The sequence below is a fragment of the Lagopus leucura genome, unplaced genomic scaffold, assembly GCF_019238085.1.
Source record: "Lagopus leucura isolate 7727_CA_CO unplaced genomic scaffold, USGS_WTPT01 Super-Scaffold_100001, whole genome shotgun sequence".
Classification (NCBI taxonomy): domain Eukaryota; kingdom Metazoa; phylum Chordata; class Aves; order Galliformes; family Phasianidae; genus Lagopus; species Lagopus leucura.
This window is the reverse complement of record NW_024962262.1, coordinates 11,696,948-11,717,251: the sequence shown is the minus strand read 5'-3', so window position 1 is coordinate 11,717,251 and position 20,304 is coordinate 11,696,948. Positions and strand designations below refer to the sequence as shown.

Below are 20,304 nucleotides of genomic sequence, written 5' to 3'. Positions count from 1 at the left end.
ACTGGGAAGTATTTTGCTCCCCCAACCTGCCTAGAGGTACAGGGACACAAGAAGGCCAACGGAGAGTGAAGACACATTGAGTACGTCAGTGGTCTCCATGTCTGTTGTTGCCAGGTCTCCCTTCTCATTTATCAGAGGGGCAACACTTTCTTTGGCCTTTCTTTTTTGACCAGTGTAAATGTAGAAACTCTTGTTATTTTTCATGTCCCTTGCCAGTTTCAGTTCTATGTGTGCCTTGGCTTTCTTGATCCCATCTCTACACATTCAGATGGAATCCCTGTATTCTTCCAAGGCAACGCATCCCTACTTACACTGCCTGTGCATTTTCTTTCATCTCTCACTTTGACCAGCAGGTCCCTATTCAGCCATCTACTACCAAGGCACTGAACTAAAACAAGAATTGTGTGTTTTACTGCAAAACCAAGTATATTCAATAACCAAATGAAATGAAGTACAATTCTCATATAAGCCTAGGAACACCTAGCTACAGAAAGCTCCTCCACTAATTGTTTCTAACATGACTGTCCTTAAACCAAGATAAAGAGAATAGAGTGTCATTTGCTTATTCAGATGGCCCAGAGTCCCAAAAATTCTGTACTAAACATCAGACAGCAAAGAGAAGACAGAACAGAATTCAGTAATTTTTTATTTTTTTTAAAGCACACTAAGCACATACCTCCACACTCTTCTATAATTTCAGCTATTGTGCTAGCCTCATCACCAGCCATTATCAGGATGTTTTTCAGACCATCCAGCACCACCTGTACCACTTGAGAATCCTTTACTGAGAGTAGATTGCAGAATGGTGGGATTACATTTTGCTGTACAAGGTATTCAACCTAAATAATGGAAGAAAAAAAAGGACTTTGAACATTTTGCTTCTTAGAAATGGCTGCATGTGCAATGTTTAAGTGACAACCTGAAATCCTACTATACGTACCTGATCTTTCCTCCCACTTATTGTCAAATTGCTAATTGCCCAAGCAGCTTCCTTCTGTGTTCCAAAGTCACCCTGAAGAGTAAAATTAATAGCTCATTAAAATCCACATGGAAACATCTGTCAGGCTCATTATTAAAAATCACACACTCCTCATGTCAGGTTTATAAAAAGAGGATGACAACTTGCATAGCTGACAGCTTGACTGACCTTAGCCAGCTGGTGTATGATCATAGGGATTAGCCCAGCATCTATTACAGCCTGAACTTGTTGCTGGTTTCCTGCTGTGATATTGGAAAGGAACCAAACTGCTTCCTAAAATTGAACAAAATAAAAAAGCAAAACACATTTTTGAAAGCAGTCAACAGATGAAAAAAAATCAAACTGAAAAAAAAAACAGCTTCAAAACCTCAACTCATATCACAACCATCTCTAAATAGAGCCTCCAGGTTTCTTCCCCAGTAGCACTTGCAACAGACAAGGTTTTATTGCACTGTGAAAGCCAAACACACACGAGATCACTACAAAATTGATATGATTAATTCACTGGTCAAAGTATTACTTACTTCACACAGTGGCAGCAATACCAACTTAAACCTTACATCCACTTTGCACTGCTACAGCTATAGCCACGTTTGTAAACTCTAAATAAGTTTAGCAAAGAAACCCCAAATAAAAAAAACTACTGTAAATTTGGACCTGACCGGTCAGTAGTAGCCTTTTGTGCTTCCATCTCCTGTTTACTCTCTTAAATATGAAGCAGAGCTTACAAAGCTCATTTGAGTTTTCCCATTAATAATCAGACAAGACTTTCAGCCCTGAGACCTTACCAAGCAATTATCTCATTCAGGTGGTTCATCAGCATAGCTAACACCTACTGGCAATAAAAAATTCCTGCTTACAACAGGTTATTTTGCCAAGCCAATCAAGAATATCCAAAAAAAGCTCTCAGCCTGAACTAAAAACAACCTGATTTTAATAAGCCATCAAACCAATCATAAAATACTGGAGAAAACATAATGGGTTCAATTTTTTAGGGAGGTACATTTGACTTTTATTTGTATTTGTTCCTCACGTTATTAAAACAAAAAACTCAAAGGTATTCATAGATTCCTCTTAAAGCAAAATAGCTCCTTCATAGAGCCCTTTCTCATTCTTTCCTGAGTGCCAGAAGGGGAGACAGAAAGAGATCACAGCAGTCTGAACTGCTGGCGATTAACTTCTTCAGCACTACTGGCATTTTCCAAGGCCTGAAGAAACAGAATCCCCCTCTGTGATACACTAAAAAGGGGAAATCTTGTAAGCTAAACAAAGGGGCAGAGAAAAGAGAAAAAGCCTCCTTTCCAGCCAGCCCAATCTCTGCAGGGAAAGATGGCATGATGATTATCAAAAAATAAAGCAAACATCATCAAATGCAGCTCTAGAAAGGAGGGCATTTATCACTTCCTTTCATCTAATTCTCCCTATTCCATCTAATCCTTCGCAACAGCAAAGTTCCTTCTGCCAAAAGGAAGGAGGGATAGTTTTCAAAAAGGACAGTGGTATTCTGTACTCCCTTGAAAATGAAGATGGACAACAGAAGAGAAAAAAAACTGTGAAAAAAAGTGTAGTTTTGTTAAACCCCTTTAATTTTTGGGAGGAAAAACTGGGCCATTTTTACCCATCTCACTGAACTCAACCAAAAGCAACAATCCTCAGATACAAAAACCTGTAGTATAAGTTCACCACTTACTCACTTTGCAAACAAAAAATCATACTTGAAAGCAAAAAATCAGTCCTCCCAAAAATCAGCACTGATGCATTAACAGTAATGAAGGGACCCTCAATAGGCCTGTTTGACTTCTGCCCTAATTCTGCACCAGTCTGAGAGGCGGTGTCTTCATGCAGAATTGCTGACAACCCAGAGATAACAGCTCTGAGAAATTCTTCTGCGCCATGCTACAGATCACTGTTCTATTTTTTAAACAGGATTAAGCAAAGAAGAAGCAGATGATAACATACCTTGTTTATCTTCTCTTTTGGATGCGTCAGGAGGTTTGGGAAGTAAGACAAAACATCACAGTTGAGAACAACTTGTGTCTGTTCATCAGTACCAGTTACTATGTTGCCTACTGCTCTCAGTGCTGCTGTCTGAACGTGCAAAGTGGGAAGGGAAAAAAAACTGCGTGTTAAAAATGTTGCTGTTACTTCTGTTAAAATAAAGATCATTTTTAAATGTCTCTACAAAAACACTGCAGAAGAGAGTTTAGCACTACAGGCTGCTGAGCTGCACTCTAGGACAGGCACTGTTTCATCAAAACAGAAACAGTGCAGTATTTTACTGAAAAGCACGCGGCAGATCGACTCCAAAAGATTAGAAAGTAGAAAGAGATTAGAATAACAAAAGAAATAATTTGTCATGTATCTGATCTGAGTTACAATAAACATATCTAGGCCTTGACTGTGGCTGTAAACATTGCAAGCTTTTTAATTCACACCTCCGTTGCAAGATAATAAAGAAAAAAAGACTACTTATATTCTTATTTACTCTCAGCTGACTTTCAAAAACGCGCATTATATCCTTATGAATTAATAAATGTTTTGTAAGTGATAGAAAACTGGAGAGACTTTTCCATTAAGTGAACTGGTTTGACAAATTTTGAGCCAGGCAACCTTCATCCAAAGTCCAAACTAAACAAATATGGCAAATGCACAGATATGCACAGAAGCTTCCACATTCCAATGGTTAATTTATAAAAATCAAGCACACATTAACTAACTTAAAGCTTCCCTTTGTGTTGAAAGTCAGTTAACCTACCTTCTGTAGAAAATCAGAGATTTACTGAAAAGACTCAGAATCAAAGACATTAACATTCAAAAAGTATCAAAACTGTAATTGATTTCCATGAGTTACTCAGATGCTGTAACCAGAAAAGAGTACACATAATCTGAGAAACTTAACTTATAAATTTGTAACCTGCTGCTTTATTGAAATAAAAAAAAATTACTTCAAAAAGAGATTCAATATAATTTTAGACGTTTTTTCTTGGTGTAGGTAACTTTTTTGTTCAGTTTATCCACAACAACTGTAGCTACAATGCTCATCTCAACCGCAGTAATAAATACTCCATGGCACAATTTGAAAGCAAACAGGTTACAAAGGACTATGCATGGAAACTGAGGCAGACTTACCTGAACTTTGACCTCCTGATGACTCAGAAGGGGAACTAGAAAAGGGACAACTCCTGAATCAATCACCATCTGTATCTGCTCATTGCCACCGTCTGTTAAGTAGGACAAAGCCCAAACGGTGTCCACAAGAATCTGTAAGGTGGAAAGAACATAGCATAATTTACACACTGAGTAGCAAAATTCCTATCACTGAATCTTAATTTAGTGATTATTTTCCATATCTGGGCAAAAAAAAAAAAAAAAGCATGCCATTTAGTTACAGGAAAAACTCAAATGCAACCTGATGCATTAAGTGTTGGATTATTACAAACAACAATGAAAACCGGGGCCATTTGTTCAGTGATAGTAAGTTATAAATCCTTTTAACTGACACGTTTTGGTACATGAAGTCACAGCACTCACCACCTGACAAAGGTAAATTGTTGGCTTTGATTTGCACTTTGGAGACAGATGAATGGCTCAGTTAAGTAACTGAGCTAGTAACTTTCTGAAGACCATAGTGAACCAACTTCTCAGCCCTGGTCTCATCTGTTAGATCTACTATCTTCTGAATACACAACAGCTAAATGTCCTTAGTCTTTAAGCCATCTAGCTACACTTTAATGCACAGTGCAGTGAGATTTAAATCTACAGCAAAGAAGAGAACTTTCTTACACCAGCTAAAGGACAAACATTTTAAGGTGGCAACTGTTCAAGAGAAGGGAACAAACACAAAGAAATGACTATTACACAGGACACACTTAAAGAAAGTAACAATGAAGTCACTGGTGATTTGGTATGGATGATTTGAGAGCCCTCCAAAAAAATGGAAAGGTAGAAAAATTAACTGTTTTAAAGGTAGGATATGAAGCAGAAACAAAGCTAGCAGAAAAAGAGGTAATATCCCATCACTTGGAGGTGATGTTAAGAACTACAGGAAGAGAAGCCCGGATGCCCCTGAGGGCATTTCTAAGTCAATTTCCAAAGCTAACTAAAGCCAAGCAGTTACTCTCTGGAATTTTAAGAAAGACTAGAGCCTGAACTCATTGCACCTAAGTGAAGTGTCTAAATTAAGAGCACAGTAAGCCCACTCTCCCAGTTTATATTCTACTCTGTGAACTAAACGACCTTTTGAATGGGGCTCTCATCTGATTTACTAGAAAGAGGTTAGAGCAATAGGCTCTAAATCTAAGCAACTTATTTATGTTCTGAGGTTAGATGGTCTGAAGTTTTTGAAGGCTTTGCAGGCAGAGTTTGTGCCCAGTGTCTCATGGTGAGCAAAAAGGAGTTAGCAGCCCAGCTCGCTGAGATTTAAGGAAGCTTATGAGAAGGAGATGGGAATGGCTTAATGCAGCATACCCAAATGGAGATCTGTGAGCCAGCTTCCTCTTTCTGACAGCTTAACTGAAAGAAACCTCATCTGCTATTTAAGTAAAGGCATTTGCACTTTACTTTCAAACAGATAGCCGTTCAAAATTTCCAGCTATTAAGAAAGCTAAATAATACTGAAGGTGTGAGAAGGACCTGCCCCACAGACTGTTTCCACCCATCTCCAGAGATCAGGCAGCATGTACCTACTGCTCTCCTGACGCAGCCTGCTGCTGCCTTCACCAGCTGCTGCCACAGGGACAGCAGAACGTGCTGCAGTGGAGCCAACATCACAGCAGAAGCAGTGAGAGATGGAGCTTCACCAGTTTCCTGTCCCACAGCCCTGGCGGTGATGAGAGCAGCAGCCACCAGAGGTGCTCACAGGACTGCCTGCTGATCTACCTGCCTCACTGACTCATCACCACAGGTAGCTTTGCTGCTCCAGTACTGGGAGGCTGGGACCACGCTGGTACCTCCAACCAGCACCTGATTCTTGGGATGAGAAAGATGGGTACCCTTACTGAGATCAGTCAAAACCTGGCACCATGTAGTCTCACATTTTATTTAAGAAGCTCTCACAAAATCATTCCTTGCAAACAGCTTTCAAATTTGCCAGAAAACAAAACAAAACAAAGCCAAGCAAAGCCTATAGGTCAGAAGTATTTTCGGTTTTGCTATGACTCTCCATTTTGGTTTGTCCAAATTATGAACTGTAAAGTCACCATGTGCTGTCTCCCACTCACATTACACTGGGATAACCCTGGCAAAATCCCAAATTAAACTGTTTGCAAATATTTGTGGAACGACTACACCATTAAAAGAGCAGCAGAAACACGCTTCATCGAAGAGGAAGCCTAAGGAAATGCCTTAGGTTATCTAAGGCCTCAGGTTATCTAAGGCACTTCCACCAACCTTACGCCCTATCCCCAGACCCACCAAGGTGTTCAATTTCTGCTTCCTTACATTGTGGTGCTACTACAGGGAGCAACAATTCCAGACATTACAAAGTCCTGATATGAAGAAGAGCTGAAAAGCAGCTCAGTATCCCTTACGTGTACTGATCTTGGTTCCTGAAGCCACAATAAAAGACCTCAGGAGGTAAGACCACTCTCTAGGACTTTGAAAATGTATGCAAAAACCATGGCTCAGGAGCATAAATATTTAAATACCTTTAATAGTTAAATATTAATATATTTAAATACATCTTCCTATGCGATTTCCTTAGTCAAACAGGTTGCAAATTCAGGCATCCAAGAGGTTACAGAAGTTAGATTTAACCATATGATCACAGTGTTTGACTGGACTGATAAACAGAATCATACATTCCAAACCAGAGAATTATTAAATAGCCTGAGTTGGAAGAGACCCACAAGGATCAGAAAGACCAGATTCTCACCATACAAAGGACTAACCAAAATTCAAACCTTATTATTTACACAAAGTAACAAGTTGAGGCAAAATTAAAGTAAATTAAGGCCAAGAGTTTATCTCAAAATTCCAAACTTCTAGAGCACAACTCTGTAAAATAGGGTTTTTGAAAAATGTAGTTTCTAGTGTAAAAATAAGACTTTTAGAAAGTATATTTCAGAAATGGTGCTCGCACTTCCTTTTTCCTGCTCTGAATGATCACAATTACATTAGTTTTAGTACTTAATTGTACATTTACTCAACTATATGTAAGTTAACAAACAAAATCAAGTTTGCCTCAAATACAATCTCAAAGTATTTCCTCTTTAAACAACACAGAAAAGCAAAATATCTAAAACTTCAGAAATTACTTACGTTTATATCTGTATGGTAAATGAGAACACACAATGCTGGCAAAATCTGAAAAGAAGTTCATCAGTCATTACAACAGAATAAAATTTGCTGTGCAAACATGAATTCAAATAGTGTCAACATAAAACTTAGCTTGAGGTTGAATTAGCATATTACACTCATGTACTTCTCAGCAACTGCTCATTCCCCTGAAGTATGTATGAAAATATGTACCTTATTTAAAATTTGTAAAAACACAAAAAAAGACAGTAATACGTTTCAAAGACACAAAGAGTAGACTATATTTTGGAGGAAAACAAGCAAACATCATAGACATCTCCCCGATCATCAGTGTAAAGGGATTTTCAGGTGCTTCTCAAGTGGGGACTTGACAACAACTGTATGTTCACAGCTAGTCAAAACACAAACTAAACTATATTCACTAGTCTATATTTATTTCCTCTTACTGAAAATAACTGTATTCCAATGATTCTGTTTATAGAATATAGACAGAATCATGTTTATAGTCTTTTTAGATAAAAAGTACGTTAACACCATGCAGATGTCAATTTTTCTTGCGTCCATTATAATATATAAGTAAGCAGTGTTATCTGTCAGCTTCAGATGAGTAGCTTTGCTGCTATCTCAGTCAAGTTACTTAACAACTAGTAAGTGGCAGAAGACAGTGGCAAAAGACATGCATAAATTCACAGTGTGACAGTGTGAAATATCTGGCCTCTAGTGCAGAGTATAAAATAGCATCTGTCTCATAATGCTGTATTTACCTCCTGAACTGTCTCCATAGGCGGTGGGGGGTCCTTATTCCTGCAGAGATTTACAATGACCCATGTGACGTTCCGAAGGAAGGTGATGGGAATGGAGGGATTGATGAAGGACAGAAGAGGTTTGACAACTCCCAGTGATATGACATAATCTCTACACTGAGGACCATCACCTACAGAAATGAAAATTGTTGTAAAAGAAATTACATTAAAAATGGAAAATCTTGAAATGTATGCAATGGCATGTTGGGATTCTGAAATTCTATGTTTCCTCACCAACAGTTTACTACTAAAAGTTCGTGTTCAATTAAATATACATTCATATGGATATGTATGTATATTTTAAGAGACACAAAATTTATCCTGCTAACATTTTGTGCAGCAAGTGACACTATTCTTTAGAAAACAACAGTATGTACGTACGTAATTCTGGCCACATGAAAAAATATATTAAGCCACAGAACTTAGAGGAAACATAGTCTCATATGATAATGTCAATGTTCAAAAGTCAAATTCTAAAAGGAAACACTCCCTGAATGCAAATCATCGTAAGAACAAGAGTTACCGATAATATTTCCCAGCGCCCAGACAGCCTGCTCACAAACGTTCTGGTGCGGAGAATGGAGTAGTCTCAAAAAGAGGGGTACTGCATCTATGGAATGCAAAGATTGGATTTGTTTTCAGTGGAACTCAAACACTGCAATAACCTTCTGAAATAATGAAAAACGGAATAACTGACATAGTTAAAAATACTTCCATTGATTCATATTCAACACCTTCTCTACCGTGCTTTACACTAACATACATGCTTCTGTTATGAAGGGCATACAAATCCTGTTAAACATTTCTACAAAAATCTCTAGAGGCAGAAAATACAAACCTGAGAACAAGCGAATTAAACAACAATGCTGTCCACATTTCAATATCTCCCCGTATTTTTCAAGTGCTACCTAAGAGCCACAAGTACGTAGGCGCTAGGTTTAATTTCCTGGTAATTCAGATGTTAGAGTTATCCAAGATAGCAATACATACCTAGCAGAATGACATGCCTACTCATGCAAACGTGTTTCAAATCTTGATTTTAAGAAAATAGCTTCCTTCCAAGAAGCAGCTATAGTTAGCTTCCACGTGTAGTGAAGATTTACATCCATCTGCCATACAGTGCTAAGACAAGTTTGTATTTGTTCTTATATAACAGAAGCAACACAGCAGATTAAGGAAGTGGTACTGATTTTTTGTTTCAATCTCTGCTGCATTAAATACACTTAAAAGCTAAGAAACCATCCCTCTGCTGTTGCTGTGAGCTATCTTCCCTCAGCCAACTCATATTCTTTTTCACATGGGAATTCTTATAGCAGTTTTTAAACTCAACATATTATCATACTCATCCTATAGTCTTTCATGTAAAATAGATCAATTTATGTAGAAGGAAAAACTGTCTTTCTAGTAGAGATGGTAAGAACCAAAATGGCTTTGGAATTTTAAAAAACTACAACACGGTTTGTGAGCAACTGTGAATTGATACCCTGGTGATAATTTCACATGTGAGAACAAGCCAAAAAAAATCCCTGATATGTTTTCATGAAAAAAAATGCAGAGGGATGAAGAATGAAGAGAACGTCAAATTCTTTCCCTGCCATGGATGAGTAATGGAGTAGATTTCTACTACGAGTTGGGAGGGACAGCAACACAATACTGTTTAGAACACTCTCTTTTCTTGTCAGAACCATCCCACTTCCATTAGCTCAAGGGGAATATTCAAGCTTCCTTTTCTCTCTGACTACTGAAATTACACTGCAGCTGTACATGTATTCAACATATTTCAGAGGGGAGGGTCAGGTATGTAGTTTACACTTGACTGCAATCCTGCTTTTAAAGCAGAAATGAAAATACTTCATATCGGTACCTGAGCAGGAGAAAAGTCTGAGAAAGTGGGATCTGCAGGCTATCTGATCCACTGCTCTCACAAAAATTAATTACTTCTGCTCCAAATTCGTTCCTGCCAAGATCTATTCTGTGTGAACAGCACCTTCCCTCTCTTGCTCAGTCCTCCAACTGCCATCTGTCCCTGACTGCTGAGGCCTTCTTTCGTGTTTAGGCTGCAGCAGCTTCCTCTGTAGCTGCAAGGGTCTATCGCTTCATTCCTGCAAACCAGCCTTTATCTAAACACAGTTCAGAGTCCCTTGGTCACCTGCCAGAAAGAGGCAGCTAGCCTTTCAAACTAAACTTCCATATTCTCTTCAGAAGCAAAACTAAGGAAATATTTTTGCTTTTCTACAGTCATTTTATCACGCTTGCTTCTTTTCAGGTGTTACCTGAACAGATTTTGGAGGGACGTATCCACCCTGAACTCCTAGCCTTTGTGCACCCAACAGCAATGCTTTCAACTCTGCTGTGCTGTGCATACGCACTTTTTGATTTTAATTTTCACTTTACAAAAAAAAAAATCAAATAACTAAGTCATCATTTTCCCATATAACAGCACTGAATATCAATATGTCTAGACAATTTGCTAACTGCTCAGCCATAGCTTCCCATTTAAAGACAAAACATTGCGTTTAGCATCGAAGTGATTGCTTAAAGATAACCGTGTCAATGCACAAAAGCTACATATATAAACAACAAAAAAAAATAAGAACAGTTTGATTCAATTCAGTAAACATAATTTATCTTCAACTAACTTTAATTTCCTGTCTCTTGGTAATGGAAATCTCACTGGCTGGTTAGGAGCCAAAGCCAGCACAACAAACAGTGCATACAGGAGAGACGAATCACACAGTCAAGGAAAGGAAGGTAATTCTAACTCTGTATTTAGATGGGCAATTTTACATAACTACGTGTATTTAACAACTTTGCTAAGATTTATGAACACACCACTGAAGTAGAAAGAATTACTTTCTAATGTAAGTTTTAGGTGTAGGGGAATTAACAGTACATGAACTCAAAAATCAACACTAGAAAGGACTAACATTTTTGTCACACTCATTGTATCACCTGTCATTCTCTATCTTCTTTGAGGGAAATTCAGGTCTGGGATCCTTAATATTAATCATTACTGACAAACTGATTAACCATTAAGAGCAAAAGCAGAAAGTTCTGAGAAAGAGGACAGGCACATATTTTTATTGTTTTACTAGTTTTGATAGCGAATGGTGTTTGTTATCCAAAAATCCCTTTTCCTTTAACCCCAAACGCCCAGCCCCCAATAAACATATTGTAATACTTACTAGACTGTACAACAGCTTGAGTTTGTGCAGAAGTGCCTGATGCTATGTTAGTCAATGCCCATGCAGCTTCAAATTGTAATGAAGGACTGTAATGAAATAATTTTACAGTAGTGACTTGACATGATCTTCAGATTATTTTATGGTTCACTTCAGCACTATTCACTGTATGCACTCCATGATGCCACATTTAAGCAGTGCCTCCTGCCTACAAGATTTTTTTAGAAAAACTCTAAGCTTGGACAATTCAGAAGAACAGAGAGGAAAGAAAAACACAAATTTTACATTTATGAGCTCTTTAAACTGCTTATCATTCCAACCTCATGTTAGTGAAAAATAAAAAGAAAGAAAATCAGTAACACCTGTTGAAATATCCACCAACTAGTGAAGCTGACTGCTACTCAAATCAGCAGATTGCCTTCAGTATGAAACACTTCTGGTACACAACGTCATAAAATTGGATTATGCCCCTCTAATAAGTAACAGACACCTCTTCACACCCAACCCACCCAAAGGCCATGAGTGTTTAATGAAGAAAGTGCAACTGTCTTACTGCCAGTAGGAGTTCTTAGCAAATTAATCATGGCTGACCACAACCAACAAAACCTTGTAGCCTTTCTAACATCACATCCAAGATCAAATGCAAGCAGATACACAGGGAGAAAGACTTTTGTCTGCTCTATCACAGACAGGGTACAGGTACACCAATCAGTACCAAAGGACAGCATCATACCCGTACTGATCCTAGCTTACTTATCCATCAATTGTTGTTTGCGCCAACAGCAGCCCAATAAAACAAAGCACAAAAACTTGTGCATGCAAATTTTAGAGGCTAAGAGTTGTAAAATCTATAAAAGAGTTTCAGGCTTACAGTGACTGCAGTAATAGCAAGGTGTCCAAGACCCAGAAGTAGCACAGAATATTTACTATGAGGTAACTACTTTTCATTTTTGACATCCTCCTCAATGTTTTACATACAGCCATATCACCTGCTTCCCTTAAGCTTTTCTCATGCATTGGTTTCCAAAGCATTTTCAGGAGTTATTGGGGATAGGATTGGAAAAGAAATAGAGATGGAGGTACAAGATGTGGAAATAAAAATTTGTAAAAACAAACGGCATGTGTAAGCAGCTATCTATAAACCTTACATTCTAGGATCAAATGCTTTGAAATTCTGAATTGGTCCTCATGCACACAATTAATTTTTCTTCCCCCTGTGATCTGAGTGCCCTTGGGATAAACTTTCAGTTAACACAAACAACAGCTTTAATTATCTGCTTCACAAACTCTTAGCAAAATTTACCTTTACTGAACATTACATAGCAATCACAATCAAAAGGATTGCCTAAGAAAGTGCTGAGCTCACTTTCAAAAGGCCTTTTAAATGTTTACAAAGATAAATCATACAAACAACCTAAATAAAATTCACCTTAAACTTTCACAGCACTGAACCATCTAATTCTAGAGCAGACAGGCATTTGTCTGCTTTCAAAACACTATCTGATTTGGACATTACTGCCTGCTCTTTTCTTAGTAACTTCTCTGCTAAACAAACTAGAAACAAAGCTAGTCACACTTCATATTTTTTTGCAGCCATCCAATTCCACCCAAAATGTCAGTCTGCACTTTTTGAAGCTCCTAGCCCCTGTGGCTGCAGAAATGACTTTGAAAATGGAAATCCTGCAAATACATTTATGGCTCACTGAGACCAAAGATAGCCCAAAACATTTACCTCAAACATGTTAATCCCCATCTGTCTCAATAAGAGGCTCACAGATTGTGGAATACAGCACTTTTCATTACGTGACATGAAAGTCGTGCAACAACATGCACAACATTCTCTATCTCCTCTACTGAAGCTCTCGTTTTCCATCAAAGAATCAGAACACAAAGCGTGCTTACTGTGGTGTTCTATCACCTGAGGGAGCAGCACACAGTCAGAAAGCCCACCATGCAATAGGAGTGAAAGGAGCCATAAACTTGAGCTAATAACCCCAATGAAACAGATGACAACTGTATTCTTGCATACAGAACAGCCTTGTTTACAACCATACATACACTCTGCTCTCTCAAATGCTCACACGAAGACTGAGGCAGGTTTCTTAAAAGTAGTTAACAGGAAAGTCTGCAGTATTCAGAACCAATGAGAAATGTAGTAAGGTATACTCCATTAATTAGATATACACAAGAAAGCACTAAAAAAGAAAATGACATCTCAGCAGCAGAATAAACAATATTCCTGGAGAATTTATATTCTGCTGTCATGGAATCTGATCCATTGTGTTAGACTGTAACATGCTATGGATCCTCAGCTACTTTTGAACAGTCATCTGGATAGAATTTTTCAGTGCAAATGAACATTTGTAAAGGTATACTTACTTATCATCCCTTTCTAAGCATTTTACCAGAATTGGCAAAATTCCAGATTTTATTAAGTCATCAATAGGTGGATTTCTGTCACTGGATAGGAGTTTTCTGTGAAATTCAATGTAGAATTAAAATAAGTAACGTTCATCATGAAAAATGTGCAGAGAGTTCATTTCTGTGCCTCCATTCATTCATTTTTACCTTGCAGCTTGAACAGCACTCAGCTGGATCACTGGGTTGTCACTTGTGGCGTTCTGAAATAATAACAACAACAACTAAAAATGCACAGAACAAGCACTGCTAATTATAAACAAATACATGAAGAAATGAAAGTAACGTACCTGCAGTATAGCTTCTAGTGTTACATTTTGCTTGAAAAGAAAAACAAAATGTTTCAGTCATTTTGTTGCTTTTGTTTCCTTTTTTTTCAACATATTATGCAATCACACTAATTTAAACAGTGCATCAGTTCACGATTTCGCTTTCAAGTAACTATAAGACTTCCACTGTTAAAGTAAAATCAGAATACTTTGCTTTGAGATACGAAAGCTATAGAAGTAATTCCCAGAATCGAGGGACTTACTGCTTTGAAGTCAGCATCAACATCAGAATCTTCTAAACTTTCTTCTTGGGGAACGTTTCGTTTTTTCAAAAGATGTTCATCTCTTTTGTTCTGGAAAGGAATGGCAAAAAATACATACATTCAATGCTAATTAGTAGGGTGATGATATCATAGCCCCTTTCAAAATAAGACTTCAAATAGAATCGCTTTTATAAAGCCATTTGTAACTGCAAACAGAATTCACAGTATTTCACACAGAGCTATAGTAGTCCATGAAATCTGAATGGAAAAAAATCCTTGCAGTTATCAATTTTCTAACAAAATTACTGCACACGTAGATCTGGATGACATTCGTGTTCAGCCACATGTAACAGAAACTATTTTCCAGTGTAAGATCTTCAGCTAAACGTACTTTGAAGCTCCCTTGTTGCATTAGTTTTAACCCTGTGTTAGCCCTGTGTGTAAAGCAGCGCTGACACCTGTGGCATTGCACAGTCAGCCTGCTCCAACAAAGCAGCCTCCAGCCACAGCTCCTTTAAGGAATTAGACAAAGCACTGCCATTTCAGTGATAAGGTAATGATTCAATATTTATACCTTTAATTAGAACGCCTTGAGCCCTAATTAAAAAAGAAGGGAATCAAATCAGTGCTTGCAACTGTATCCAGACACTTCTGCAATCTACAATGTCTTAAAAGTATTATTATTCCAAAGTATAAAGTGGCATTTTCCAAATGTTAGACTAGATTTTTTGCTTGCTGTGTCTAGAGATACAATTACAGAACACGATGATGCAGCATGTATATCTGAATACTTCTTTTTTTTTTTATATTTTAATAAGCACATTAAGATTTCAATCAAAGCAAAGCAAAACACTGGGAAAGTGTATTAAACAGCTATTAAAAGTGTATTAAACCTCGACCATATATATTATCCCAGCACTGAACAGCAGGCTTTGTGGTTTCCAAACAATTATCTGCTGCACAATCAGTGATGACTACGGAGATCGTATCGTATTATGCCTTGCTTCTAATGTACCCCAAGCCCTTTAAACCGAATTATGTTCAATGGAGCCCCCCACACAGCGTTTCTTTTGGAGTGAAGGAAGACAAAAATGAGCAGGCAGTTCAATGCTGAGAAGACACCGTCACACAGACAAGCTGTACTGGGTGGCTAACAGATGGATTCACCATGAAGACCTGTGTCACATTCCTGTTATTCTCCCACACCAAATACTTGGTGCTGCCATTCTAAGCAAAGAGCAAACACCATTCTACCTGAGTCAATCTGGCCTTGCTCAAGCACATTTTGCCACTGTTCGTCTAACTCACAGTCAATGCTTTGGCGACTGCAGGGAACAGATCTGATTTCCAGAGGCCCCTCCCAGGTGCAGGTCTGCATTATTCCCCTGTGAGGAAGCGGTTCCTTCCTGTCTCAAGATGGATGGCTCTTACATGAGCACTTGTGCTGTGACTCTAAAACACACCAAAACTGGGAGAAGGGACTGATGCTGGAGGAATGTCCTGATACCTTCAGTACTACCGTCCTTCTCCTTCCACCCTGAGATACCACTTCAGTTCACACTGGCCACACTGGAGTCCACACATGCATGAATGTACAGGGAGAAAAACAGTTATTAGGGTGCGCACGCTGACTGAGCATTCATTTCTTGTCTACAGAAAAGATGCAGGCTGAATTAGCTGGGGTCTTAGTGCAGAAGTGCCACTAGCTCTCTGCTGGAGCAAGTTAAACAATTCACTGCAAATCACCAACTGGGAAGGACTGAGTTTCTTTGTCACTAGCAGCAAACTACAGTGATAAAAGGTAGTTTTCAGTCTGAGTTCCCCTTAAAGCATTTGACTGGATCATAAAATTCAGGGAGAGAGCCTTACAGGGTTTTTGTAAAGTATGTTTATTTTAAGAATTGCTCTCCATGGCCATTCAGCTGTAATATTTACTTGTTTTCAAACAGTGATTCGTTATCAGAGGTGCTCAGCCATGCGCTGCAACATCCTGTAATAAAAACAGGTGATCTTTACTCTTATATTTTTTAGAAATCCTTTTAGATGTAGGACTCATGCAGATCCCCTGACTGCAATGATGAAATAACCGGAATAGTCAAGAATTACAGCAAATGTGAACTATCTTTCTATGGAAATAAAAAAAATTCCAGTTAGGAAATGTCATAGAATCACAATGGCCTGGGTTGAAAAGGACCACAATGCTCATCCAGTTTCAACCCCCTGCTATGTGCAGGGTCACCAACCACCAGACCAGGCTGCCCAGAGCCACATCCAGCCTGGCCTTGAATGCCTCCAGGGATGGGGCATCCACAGCCTCCTTGGGCAACCTGTTCCAGTGCTTCACTGCCCTCTGAGTGAAAAGCTTCCTCCTGATATCTAACCTAAACCTCCTCTGTCTCAGTTTAAAACCATTCCCCATTGTCCTATCACTATTTGTTCTTTCTAGTTTCTTGCTTATATAAGCCTCCCATCACTAAAAAATAAAACAAAACTTCCCAAGAGCTCTAACTGCAAATTCTCCTATTTAGGTGTTGCTTTTTTTTTTCACACCTCTGTTTTAGTGGATTCCCCCACCACTGAATCCACTGATCTTAAGGAACTACCTTCATATCCAGGGAGAGAAAGGAGATACCCTGCTTACTCCACACAAAATCACCTGTGCTGGGGCAGAACAGGAGAGAACAGGCACACTTTAGACATCCTCCACTGAGATCCCTCCAAAATGTGGAAGGGATGAAAGAATCATTTCAAGTCAGTCTTCCTACGTGGAAATTCAAAAGTAAGGTCCAAATCCTGTCAACTGTGTTTATGTTAAACAGATGCCATCCATTTGTAACAAAAACCACACTATTAAAAGGGACAGGAACATTAAGATATTCACACACATGTGGACTGCATTTGTATCTAATACACATTTCATCGACCCTCCTTTTTCTTTTCCTCCGAAATGACAGTAGCTAGAAACAGATGAAACTGTATGATTCACTTGCTAGCTTGAAACATCTAGGAGTTTTTGGATGCAAGAAGCAAAGTCACACTGTAACTGTGGTACTGAATACAGATGTATATCTCACCATAGATGTGTGCCTCCCTTCAAAATAAACATTATTTTGAGCTATCAGTGTTCATCAGGGTTGTGTCTCTACGACAGTGTAACATACAGGCTGTGGTATCCAGTTACTCTAGAAAACAAGAAGGAAGATGCATCTTGATAACCTCTCTTAAACATCCTGAAATACAAGGATGGTAAGAGCTGGAATATAGCTGAGAGTACAGAAATCACAGATGGAATAAAGCATGAATCCCTTTGTGGGTGACTGAACAGCATCTGCACAGAATAGAAGGAATAGCCTTCATCTGCCAAGCAACTGGAAAATCACTCCCCACAAACACCAGGTGGTAACCCCAGAGCATATCATACCAGTAGACAAAGCACTTCAGAAACACCACCTGGCTGAAGGTGTTATTCTTCAAGATGCACACTTCACGTTTATTCATAGTGAGTGAGCTTCTATACAAATACTGTAAGCTGACATAGTTTGCTTGGGTAATATCTAGAAAGGTGTGCACAAGTTCTCTCTGCCTGTGGCCAGAAAATGGGTGGTGAACATATATATTTTTAATTAATTAATAAACTAATTTGAAGTTCCTCCAATTCCCTATACATCTTTCAGGGATTTGGACAAAGAGGGCATTGCTTGGCAATGGACACAGGAAGATCAGGAACAGAGAAATAAATGTTTCTTCTTCAAGAAACTGTCCGTATGCACACCGATGCAGTGGGTATCTCCAAACAGTACTCCCCACAAAAATCCTATTTACCTGGAAGGAGGTTTCATGAATCCCTAGATGAAAAGACACGGAACTGTTCTAATGACAGAAAACAGCTTCCACGAGCAACTCTACAGATAGCAGGAATGAAATCATTCCACTGCAAAGCCACCAATAAGTGAGAACTGCAAAGCAAGAATATTTCAAATTCTGATCCGTAAAACATACATAATCTAGGTTTAAAAATTCACTATGAATGTGGTGAGGTACTGAAATAGGAGCTCACAGATAAGCTGTGGATCCTCAAGGATGTTCAAGGCCGGGCTGGATGTGGCCCCTGGTCACCCTGATCTAGTAGGTGGCAGCCCTGCCCAGGGCAAGAGGGTTGGAAATTGATAGTCTTTAAGGTCTCTTCCAACCCAAGCCATTCTAATGCTTCTGTGAAATCCTACTGAGGGACAGGGTCTCCTGACTAAAGAAGAATAGCACCAGACTACTAAGAAATCTTAACATGGTGAGACTGCATAACGCTGAGAAGTCTTCCATTTCTAGATGCATGTCAAAAATGGCCACAAAATACACCATAACTGAACTAATCAAAAACCTGGTTCTCCCCAGTTTCAGTAAGTAGCTCCCTGAAGAGCCCCTTACACCTGCACACACAATAGCCAATTCCTTTGGCAGTATGAGTGTGCCCGAGAGAGTAACTCCTAATGTTGGTGTTAACCAAAAAAGCAGGAACAACCATGTAAGATATACTGCCCTCGTTTACCTGTAGGAGAGAACTGAATTTCCCAAGACACAACTGACCATAGCTAGAATTTCTGTGAATGCAGGCAACATCTTCAGGCTGTCAGTCATACAGTGCAACAAGCTCAGAAAGTATGATCTGAGCCAGGAAAAGTGAGATTGAACAAGAAAGTTCCTGGAGCTGCTCATTGTTTGCAGATGGTTGGACTGAAAAACTGGCAAGAACATACAGAAGAGGAGTGGAACTTCTGCATGGGCCTGAGGCAGACAGGTCAGCACTTACTGAAAAGCACTGAAAATTTCTTACTGAGAATATTTGGGGATGGAAGGCACCTCTGGAGATCATCTAAGTGAAAAAAAGAAAGAAAAAAAAATAAAAAAAAAGAAGCTGCTCTTATTAGCAGGTCTTATAAATTCAGAACATTCATGGAACCTTCGAGTCTTAAAAGCAGCTCTACGGCTATTTGAAACAGCAGTGTATATAGTACTTCCATAAACTGACTGCTCCCCTGCATAAGGTAAAATAAAACAGAATTTGAACCTTGGCATGATTTTAAAGCACTTGCATTTTGTCATACGGTGAAAAAAAACCTTATTTTTTTTTGTTTTATCACAGCACCAGCTTCTGTGGGCATCTAAGGTGAAGGTGAAGACAAATAAACCTGCCTGGATACAGCCTCTCTGCTCAAAGACCGGTGGGCAATCTTTCAAGAGGAGACTGGAATTCCTGCTGAAGGGCAGGGCCTTGTCACCAAGGAAACAATGCAGGTCTTCTGCTTCAAAAGGGAAAGACCTCAACCACTGCTTGAACCACGCCTGTTACCTATAATGAAGTCTGCAAGTTTATTAGCAGTAGCTGACCGCGGGTTATGAGCTTGTCAGTGCTCTGGTAAAGACCACACTACAATAGTCTACAGATGTTTCCATACGAACAAAAGGTTTGTGGACATACATGACTGGCAAGAATGCCAAACAGGAACAATAACAATACCATGAGAGCACTGTGATGATCCATTCACAGCCTCTGATAATAGATACCCACCCTGCTTGCTTCACTGACAGCAGGGAGGTTAAATTTAACTACCACTAAGCATGCAAATTCTTGTTTACCTTCTTGGGTGATGGCCACAGGATTAAAAAAAATGCCTATCAATGCAAACAAGATGGAAGAATTCTTCTGGTCAAAAATGATATCCATTAAGCTATGTGCTGAGTTCAGCTTACTACCTCAGACCATGGCAATGGGACATGCTAGTGAAGTTATGAAAGGTGTTAACAAATACATAATCATATATTCTTCTCAACTTTTCTTCAATTGAGAAGCTTCAAGTGAAAAGAAACAAGTAAGTGTTTGCTTTCAGGTGAAAGAAACTTTATCAAACACTTCTTCACATCAGGGAAAGGTCCACAAACACAGTGTCCAGTAAGGAGATCTGAACAGTCCGGACATCTCTTCTAAGGTGTCACTGCTAAAAGAAACAAACTGTGCTAATTTTTAGGGTTTTCACTTAAATATAATTTCAAAATCTTTTAGATTTACTTTTGATTGGAGTGGGGCACCTTAGAGCACTGGCTGCAGACCATCATGAAAGGAATAAAATGCCTGCAGATCCA

The 20,304-nt window shown here is 38.9% G+C and overlaps 1 protein-coding gene across 2 annotated transcripts in view; it reads right to left on the bottom strand.

Moving 5' to 3' along the window:
• Positions 1-20,304, bottom strand: part of KPNA3 (karyopherin subunit alpha 3) — a 53,154-nt gene that overhangs the window by 6,403 nt on the left and 26,447 nt on the right. For both annotated transcript variants that reach the window (XM_042867608.1, XM_042867609.1), the window contains exons 3-15: positions 14,170-14,259; positions 13,928-13,957; positions 13,788-13,840; positions 13,599-13,694; positions 11,223-11,308; positions 8,561-8,647; positions 7,999-8,168; positions 7,238-7,282; positions 4,109-4,240; positions 2,939-3,067; positions 1,148-1,252; positions 941-1,012; positions 677-839 (exon numbers count right to left, since the gene is read on the bottom strand). In XM_042867608.1, the coding sequence (XP_042723542.1) occupies positions 677-839; positions 941-1,012; positions 1,148-1,252; positions 2,939-3,067; positions 4,109-4,240; positions 7,238-7,282; positions 7,999-8,168; positions 8,561-8,647; positions 11,223-11,308; positions 13,599-13,694; positions 13,788-13,840; positions 13,928-13,957; positions 14,170-14,259 (1,258 nt within the window). The remainder of the gene's footprint in view (positions 1-676; positions 840-940; positions 1,013-1,147; positions 1,253-2,938; positions 3,068-4,108; positions 4,241-7,237; positions 7,283-7,998; positions 8,169-8,560; positions 8,648-11,222; positions 11,309-13,598; positions 13,695-13,787; positions 13,841-13,927; positions 13,958-14,169; positions 14,260-20,304) is intronic.